The following is an 8,829-nucleotide window of genomic DNA, read 5'->3' as shown; positions in this document are numbered from 1 at the left end:
ACCGGAAATAGAGGAGCCGGCGACACAAACGACCAACACCAAATGCAACAAACGGAATGTTTTTCGTAATTCAATTGTAATGCTATACTTTTTTAATTATTGTAATGGTTTTTAATTTAATGAAATGTTTTTAGATTCTAAATTTAGAGATAAATGAAAATTTAAAAAATTAACAATTGAGTAATGATAGGTATATGAGGTTATTACTACACACTCTAGTGATATAACCCCCCGTCCCTTCCCTTATAACCCCCTTGTTGCACTTTTTCGCTATTTGTTACATAACCCCATCAAAAAAAGTTATGTGATGTTACCATTACACATGGCCTAAAAATACAACTTCTGTAAAAAAGAGAGCTTTGCATTGGTGTTCAATGTGTTCTTTAGCATAAAAACAAAAGAAAACCGATAATTGGTGTTCAACCCTTACCAGGTTTACAGGCAACGATAGTCAAAGGAGAGGAAAATGGCTTAAACCATATAATAAGTGGCTGGTCGTTGCTTATGCATACGTGTTCCATACCTTTGAAACATTTTGCATGTAAAAAGGAATGGTGAACAACATTTAATAATCGAGAAACCCACTCTCTAATGTGTATCACGGCTTAAAAAGGGGGGAGCGGCCTCCTCTATCCTAATTTTTTAATGCAGTTCTATTCCAATTCTAAAAAAACACAAATTTATATTAGAGTAAATTACAAGTTTTGTCCTTTATGTTTGTACCAAATTACAGGCGGTGTCCTTTGTCTTTAAATTTGACGAGTTTTGTCCTTAACGTTTCAAAATCATGCACGTTATGTCCTTTAACCCTAACTCAGTCAGATTTTTTTGTTAAATATGGTCATGTGACTTGCACATGAGGGCATCTTTGTCATTTTACCTCCATAGGAACTATAAAGTAAATAACTTGATATTCAAGGGACTGATTGTGTAAGAAATAAAACAGATTCTCTCTCCACCCACTACCACCATCTCCACCTCCCACCACCAACAACCACCGCCGCAACCTCCCACCGCTACCCTCCAGCCGTCGCTGAACACTAGAAGATAAATGAAGAAAAAATCTTCACTGAACACTAGCTAACAAAATAACAACTCTAGTGTAGAGACCCTATCATCCAATTAAACAAAAACAATAACCATTTAACTTCAAATTAATCTACTGATTTCACAATTCAACAAACCTAAGGTATTATCAAACACACACACACAGAGACTTTACACTTCCCAACCAAAGTGATTATCAAACACACACACACAGAAACAATAACCAGTGTAGTACTTCCCCATCTTCCCAACCAAAAACTCTAAATCGAACCCCATTCTGGCCAATCAATTTGGCCATACGAATCACAAACTTCAGCAGGAATTAATCCTCAAAATCAACCTAAACTTACCACGAGAATCGATGAAACTAACTAAACAGAAATTAATCTTCAAACCGCCTTCAGATCTTCTCTATTTGTCTCCATGTGCGGTTCCGGCATCCCTAAGTTCTACTCGTTTCTCACCTCCACTCTCACCAACGACATCGTTTCTCTCTCTAGAAAATCGAACTTCGTAGGCGATTGATTCTGATCATCCGATGCAGATTCCGTGAACTAGAGAGAGTGTATGTTTGAGTGTGAAAGTGTGTGAGAGACAAAATGGGGGAAAACGGGAGAGAGGGATGGATCGCGGAGGTGGTGGTGGCGAGAGGGGGGTGTGTGATTTGTGATAGAGAGAGAAAGAAGAGAGAGGGGGATAGAGAAAGACTGAAGAGAGAGAGGGGGGTTTTAGTTTATATATTTTATTTTTTAACTAAATGCATAAAATCACAAAAGTACCCTTAACTATGTTAGACTCAAAGGGTATACAATGCAAGATTTTGAAACATTAAGGACAAAACTCATCAAATTTAAAGACAAAGGACACCGTCTGCAATTTAGTACAAATATAAAGCACAAAACTTGTAATTTACTCTTTATATTATCCGATGTGTAATTTAAAAGAACACAATTTAAAAAAAAAAAAAAAAACACTCTAATATAACACAGTAGGACCCATTAAAATTTAGTATTTATTTTCTACGTTTGCATCCACGTAGCTTGATAGTGGTGTTACCACATTCTGCATTTTTACATTTCCATGCATAATTTTAGGACCCATGATTATCAAAGAAGTATTTTGAGAGTTATGAATTACTATTACATTTTTACTTTTGTAAATATTAACTCTAATTACAATTTTGTATTTTTTTAATCAATGTTTCATATAGTTTTATCCAAAACATCTATTTACATAATATATTAGTTCAGCCCGTTTATCACACGGGTAACTAACCTAGTCTTTCATTATAAATTGTAATCGGTTTTTCAATTCATTCAAGAATTAAGAAGAAAATTGTTCCAGGTCTTATGTTTTTACGTTTATCTTTTGGGGAGTGGTTCTCTCGAACTAACCTCTTAACAATTGGTGCTTTCATCTTGAACTCCCCATGGCTCACAAGAAAGATACCTCCACATCCACCATTGATGACGGTTTGCAAACCGTTCTCGATCGTCTTGATGCCATCTCCAGTCTTCCCATTGCAATTTCCTTTGCCGGGTCTTCCACCTGACCGCCAAACAACCCACCGCCGAACAACCCGCTGCCAAACAACCCTCCGCCAATGGATGATACCCCATTCCCGAATCCGCCAATGATTGACATCCACAACACATTTCCCGACGTTCCTCAATTCCTTGCACTATCTCAAGCTACATTTTATGGTATTTTGCGTCTCACCGGCTTTGTGAATATCCAACCAATTCACATTCTCGTTGATTCCGGTAGTACCAATAATCTGGTCCGACCCTGTGTTGCTTCTGCTTTATAACCATCTAGTCCAGTCTACTTCGCCTTTCCAGGAGGCTACAACTAAATAATTGTTAACCATTGTGTAATAATCTCATATCTGGTATTATTAGTTAACTAACTAATGAATTTTGTAACTAAGTTCATTAGGAGGGAAAGGGCACCCAATCACAACACACTATCACACCAATTACCAGTTGACACCTTATTCCATCACATTATCACTAAAGCACTTGTAACACCCATCACATTCCAACACTATTTTTTTTAAATAAAATATCAAATAAAATAAAACTAAAAACCAACATTTTAAAAATGCATAAAAGTAATAAAAATACAACCTATAAGACCCCCCGTAACGGGGCGTTTTTTTTAAAAAAATTTGAAAAAAAACGCTGCATAACGCCGGATTCGCCATTACACGGGGCGTTTTCCGGCGTTTTTTTTGAAAAAAATTTGTTTTGGCGTGATTTTTAAAACGCTCGAGAATGTGGAACGGACGAATCAAACGGCTAGTTGCTAACGGCTAGTTTTTTTTTTTTTTTTATTTCCCCCTATATATATATATATATACCCTCAAACATTTTCAACTCAAATAATCACAAAAACTCTCTAAAAAATACAAGAATTTTATAAAAACTTGATGGATTCTCCTAGTTCTTCCTCCATGCTAAACTATTGCTATCACGAGTTTTTTGCGGATGGCGATGGTTCAACCGATGAGGAGGTTGAGCAAGAGGCGGTTACGGGTGCTTGTAAACTAGCGATGAGATATGCCGAGCATTGTCGTCGCCCACAAGCCAAAAAAGGTAAAAGAGGTTATATTGAACGAGACCGACGCGGGGCACACGATCGTTTGATGAAGGATTATTTTGACGAGGAGCCGACATATTCGAACGAAATGTTTAGACGTCGTTTCCGAATGAGTAAGCGGTTATTTCTACGTATAGTCCACGACTTGGAAGCCAACTACGATTTTTTTAAACAAAAAGCGGATGCGAGAGGGGAACTTGGATTTACCGGTATCCAAAAGTGTACCTCGGCGTTACGAATCCTTGCTTATGGAAACACTACCGACATCAATGACGAGTATCTAAAAATGGGGGAGAAAACAACGAGAGATAGCTTGGAGCATTTTTGTCGCGGTAAAATTCCTATACTTTACACTTTTATTTTTTTTGTCTATGTTTACAATTTCTTTAATTTTTTTTTGTGACTATTTTTTTTTTTATAAAGGTATAATTGATGTGTACGGTGCGCGTTATCTTAGAACGCCTACATGGGAGGACCTTCAAAAGATCTACGAGGTACATAATGCCGAGCATGGTTTGCCTGGTATGATCGGGAGCATAGATTGCATGCATTGGCGTTGGGATAACTGCCCGACTGCATGGCGAGGCCAACACACACGTGGTGACCAAAAAGGACCCACTATTATTCTTCAGGCGGTTGCTTCACAGGACCTTTGGGTTTGGTCTGCTTACTTTGGCGTGGTCGGGTCATGCAATGATATCAACGTTTTTGAACAATCTCCGCTGTTAGAGGAGTGGATTTCTGGCAAAGCTCCTAAAGCGTCGTTTTACGCAAATGGAAACTATTACCCTCATGGATATTACTTGAGCGACGGAATATATCCTAGGTATTCGATTTTCGTGAAAACGTATAGTGATCCTTTTGATGAAAAAAGAGCATATTTTAAAAAGGTTCAAGAGTCTTCACGAAAAGACATTGAGAGATGCTTTGGGGTTCTTAAACAACGCTGGCATTATTTGAGAAATCCTTGTCGTGCATGGAGCAAGCAAAAAATGAGAGATGCTATGTACGCGTGTATAATCATGCACAACATGATTTTGGAAGACGAAGGAAAGGCAATATGCCAGAATTATGTGCCAGAAGCCGTTCAAGAAGAGCATCCGCAGGCGTCAATGGAAGAAAGAGTGAATAACGCGCGAGAGTTGCGTTACGAACCGTACCATTCCCAGTTAATGGTTGATTTACTACACCACGCATGGTCGGTTCGGTATGTTCCACCGGAGGGAGAGGAAGAAACGGAGGACGAGGGTGAAGAAAGCGAAGATGAAAACTAGTCTTTTTTTTTATATTCGGATTTTAATTTTTTTATTTGTAGTATTTTTTTTATTTAATCGGATTTTATGTTTTTTATTTCTAGTATTGTATTTTTTTTATTTAATAAAGTATTTAAAGTTTAAAAAAAATAATTGGGAAATGATTGCATGGGCATTATCTGAATAATGCCCCACTACACCATTTTATGGTATAATGCCCCTTGCTGACTGGGCTGCCACATGGCGCAAAACGCCCCATGGTGGGGGCATTATAATGTTACACCATTACGCATGGTCTAAGAAAAAGATTACTCAAATTAAAAACTAAAATAAAAAATCTCTTCGTCAGAATTTTGAAATTAGATATCTAAACCATCAATGTGGTCTGTTAGATCATATCGTAGTCGAAAGTGGGTGTTTCAGTTCGACAACTCCAAAATAATATCCTCATTAACGACTATCTGTGTAGGAGGGTCCATAACATAGTCTGAAGATATTTAATCGATATAATATAAGCCTCTCACCCATTGGTATCGAAAACTATACGAGTGCTGATACATTGACAAACCGAGCTAACTCCTAACAAACAAAATCGATACCGGCCTCAGTATTATTGAAACCCATACTTTTTCGTTTTTATGGTTTTCGATCAATGTAAAATACGTGTTGATATATTTTATGCATATTTTAATTTTTTTTTCTCTTTTGGTTGCTGTAGAGAGTATCGGTACTGTAACAAACTGACCTGACATTGATCGAATTCCTCCTGGTGTGTAGCATGTTAGCTAATTAAGCTAAACTAGAAAAAAAAAAAAAAGAAACAAAAGAGTTCTACTAAATTTATAAAAACAAGAATATCGAATTCAAATGAAATACATGATGTGAGTGGGCTTTTTATTTATCTATTGTGATTGGGCTTAATTTTTGCAATAATATATAGGGTAAGGTTCATGCGAGAACCATCTTTATTGCGAGAATCACAAGAAACGATGTGAACACAACCTAAAATAGTTAAAAAAAACCTAAAAAAAGCCTAAAAAAGCCTAACCCCCTACCCCCCACCCCCAAAAACCTACCCCCCCCCCTAAGCTAAAATTCTAAAAACTAAACCCCCAAAAAACCTAAAAAAAAACTAAAAAAATCAAAAAATTTGTGTTTTTAGATTTGTTAAGGTTTTTTTAGGTTTTTTGGGGGTTTAGCTTTATGGTTTAGTTTTTAGCATTTAGCTTAGGTTTTTGGGTGGTGGGGGGATGGGGGTTAGGTTTTTGGTGGTGTAGTGGGTTTATTTTGTTGTGTTCACATTAATTCTCGTGGTTCATATGTATATAGAAACGGGATCAGGAGAAAAAGCTCAAAAGTGTGAGAACGGTGAGAACGCTTCCTGGCCTAACACGTGTCACACGGCATATAGAAGGGCGGAGGGGCTTTTTTGTCCTTTCATATTTTCTTTTTTTAAACGCGTGCCACATCCCGTTTCCATTTTTTTGGCGTTTAATAAATACGCCGCGTTTTATTGTTTGTAGATCAGGATCATAGTTAATATTTTGGCTTTCTAATTATGTTTTGGCGTTTTTATTGTTTTTTAAATCAGGATGCAAAACATCAGTAATTTTCTTGATGTTTATTATATCAAGTAGAATACAGGTCTATAATTTGACAGACAATTATGGCATTTTGAAAAGATAAATAAATTCAGTTTTCCATGTAGTGGCTTTTAATATAATAAATGTTTGGCAATAATGTTACCGTCTCTTCATTTTACTGTTTAGCAATTACTGTTTTGTTCAATTTCATCGGTGAATTAGTGTTGATTTTTTAGTAATACCGTGTTTGGCGTTTTTGGCATTTTATAGCAACATCGTGCTTTGCTAGCATCCGTTTTCTCAGTTTTCACACTATCAGTCGTTTTGGTGTTTTTGGCGTTTTATATTAATTTTTTTTAGTAAAGAATTAGATAATAAAATCAAAGAATTAGATAACAAACAATAGAAACTAAAAAAAAATAAAAATTATAATCTAATTTCTCTTCCAAATCTTCACTGTCATCAGCCCCTTCTACTTTAACCTTTTTGGCGTTTTGAACCTGTTTTGAATACCTTATGTAGATCCTTTTTTTCCTACATAACGCCCGTCTTCGTTAAGGGGTAAAAGTCTTTTTTTCTTCATTTTTTCATGATAATTTGCCCATCTCATTCAGCAAAAGCTTATATATATACCCACCTCAGAGTAGAATCCATTCAGTGAAACTTCATTCTGAACAATACTCAATAAAGAAGAAATGACGTTCCGCATCTGTGGCTTTTTTAAGTATCTTTTTTTGGCGTTTTAAAGTGAATGGTTTGTTGGAAAGATGGCGTTTATTTTTTTGGTGGTGTGATCAGTTGATTGTGTAGAGACGTCTCTCTTATAGGATGTTTTTGGCGCGTAGTTTAGGCGGGATTTTTATTTATAATAAATGATATTAAAAAGTAGCCGTCTTTTCAGTTACCGTGTGTATTTTTTACTGATTTTGTTCAGGTTTTTATGAGTTTTTATGGTCTTAGACATTCCATCTTCCAAGTTTGGCGTTTTTTAATGGCTTTAAGTAGTTTTTGGCGTTTGTTTCCATTTTTCGCTTTTAATAATTCTTCTCAAAATTACTTTTATTATAGGTTGGGAGTTTTGGCGTTTTACTTCATTATGCCGTTTCGCAATAATTATGACTTTTGGCGTTTTATTAATATAATGTTATTTTTTTATTATAAGTTGAAAAATACATAACAAACAACAGAAAAAGAAAATTAAAAAAATAAAAATAGAAACAATTCATCTTTCAAATCTTCACTGTCGTCAGTCTCTTTCTTCTTTGAAACATGTTCACTGGCAGTTTGGCTTTGTCATGCTTGTGTTTTTTTGGCAGTTTGGAAAGACAATATGACATGAGTTTTTTGTTTGAATATGTATCTTCAAACCACTCATCAGTATCATTCGTTTAATTAATGCCTTTATAATTTTCATCACTAACAAAACACAAAAACTGACATAAGTCTGACCCCAGTATCTTTTTCTTGAAGTTTTGTCCATCTCATTCAGCAAAATGTTATTTGAGTCGCAGCACCTCAGGAAAGAATGCATTTTCTGAAACTTCGCGTAGAACAATATTGAATATACAAGAAACGATTTTTGGCATTTTTGGCGTTTTTCTGAGGAAATAGTGTATCTTAAAGAAAAGTCCATTTTTTGGAAATTTTTGATATTCGAGAGATTTGGTGTTTTCTAAGATGATTGGTATATAGTAAAATATGGCGTTTTTTGGGTAGGTGTGTTTGATGTTTTGCATTTTTTGGCGTTGTAAGATGAATGTTATATAGTCGAAATATGGTGTTTTCAGGTTGGGAGAGATTTGTTCTTATGTATGAGAATGTTTTGTTTATATAGGGATGCGTTTTGGCCAGTAATGGCGTTTAATTCATTAGTTGGCGTTTTGGTATAGAAGCGTAAAGACCTTTTTACCCCTAATGAAGCACGTCGACTCAATAGAATTCGTGTTATTTACGAAAACGCCACCGCGCCAATCTAGTCCATAGATTGTTTTGATCGGACGATCGATAAGCGTTCTCACCGTTCTCACACTTTTCATCGTTTTCTCTAAATTTTGACCTTATATATATACATATATATATTGAATAAAGTCACATGCTTTTTCGTTTTTTCAAAAGAACCGATTTTTATTAAAATAAAGGTGTAAAGATAAAAAAAATATGGTTTTTGGGTGATGGTGTGTTGTGGGTTTTGAAATGAAAAGGGTTTAGGCTCAAAGGGCTTAACTAGGGGGAATTTTTGTGTTTTTATGGGGAAATAAAAATATGAAATAAGATTAAAGAGGAAAAAGGTTTAAAGTCCTAATGCCCTAATCATATACTTACTTGGATTAGTCGATAAGGAATGA

General features: G+C 35.6%; 1 protein-coding gene across 1 annotated transcript; it reads left to right on the top strand.

Moving 5' to 3' along the window:
- The first annotated feature begins 3,365 nt into the window (after nucleotides 1–3,365).
- Nucleotides 3,366–4,998, top strand: LOC110941244 (protein ALP1-like). Its single transcript, XM_022182870.2, has 2 exons — nucleotides 3,366–3,980; nucleotides 4,072–4,998. Exons 1-2 carry the CDS (start codon nucleotides 3,479–3,481, stop codon nucleotides 4,920–4,922), a joined length of 1,353 nt encoding a protein of 450 aa, XP_022038562.1. The 5' UTR covers nucleotides 3,366–3,478; the 3' UTR covers nucleotides 4,923–4,998.
- The last annotated feature ends 3,831 nt before the right edge of the window (nucleotides 4,999–8,829 follow it).

The sequence above is a fragment of the Helianthus annuus genome, chromosome 5 (assembly GCF_002127325.2).
Source record: "Helianthus annuus cultivar XRQ/B chromosome 5, HanXRQr2.0-SUNRISE, whole genome shotgun sequence".
Classification (NCBI taxonomy): Eukaryota; Viridiplantae; Streptophyta; class Magnoliopsida; order Asterales; family Asteraceae; genus Helianthus; species Helianthus annuus.
This window is presented reverse-complemented; position numbering and strand designations above follow the sequence as displayed.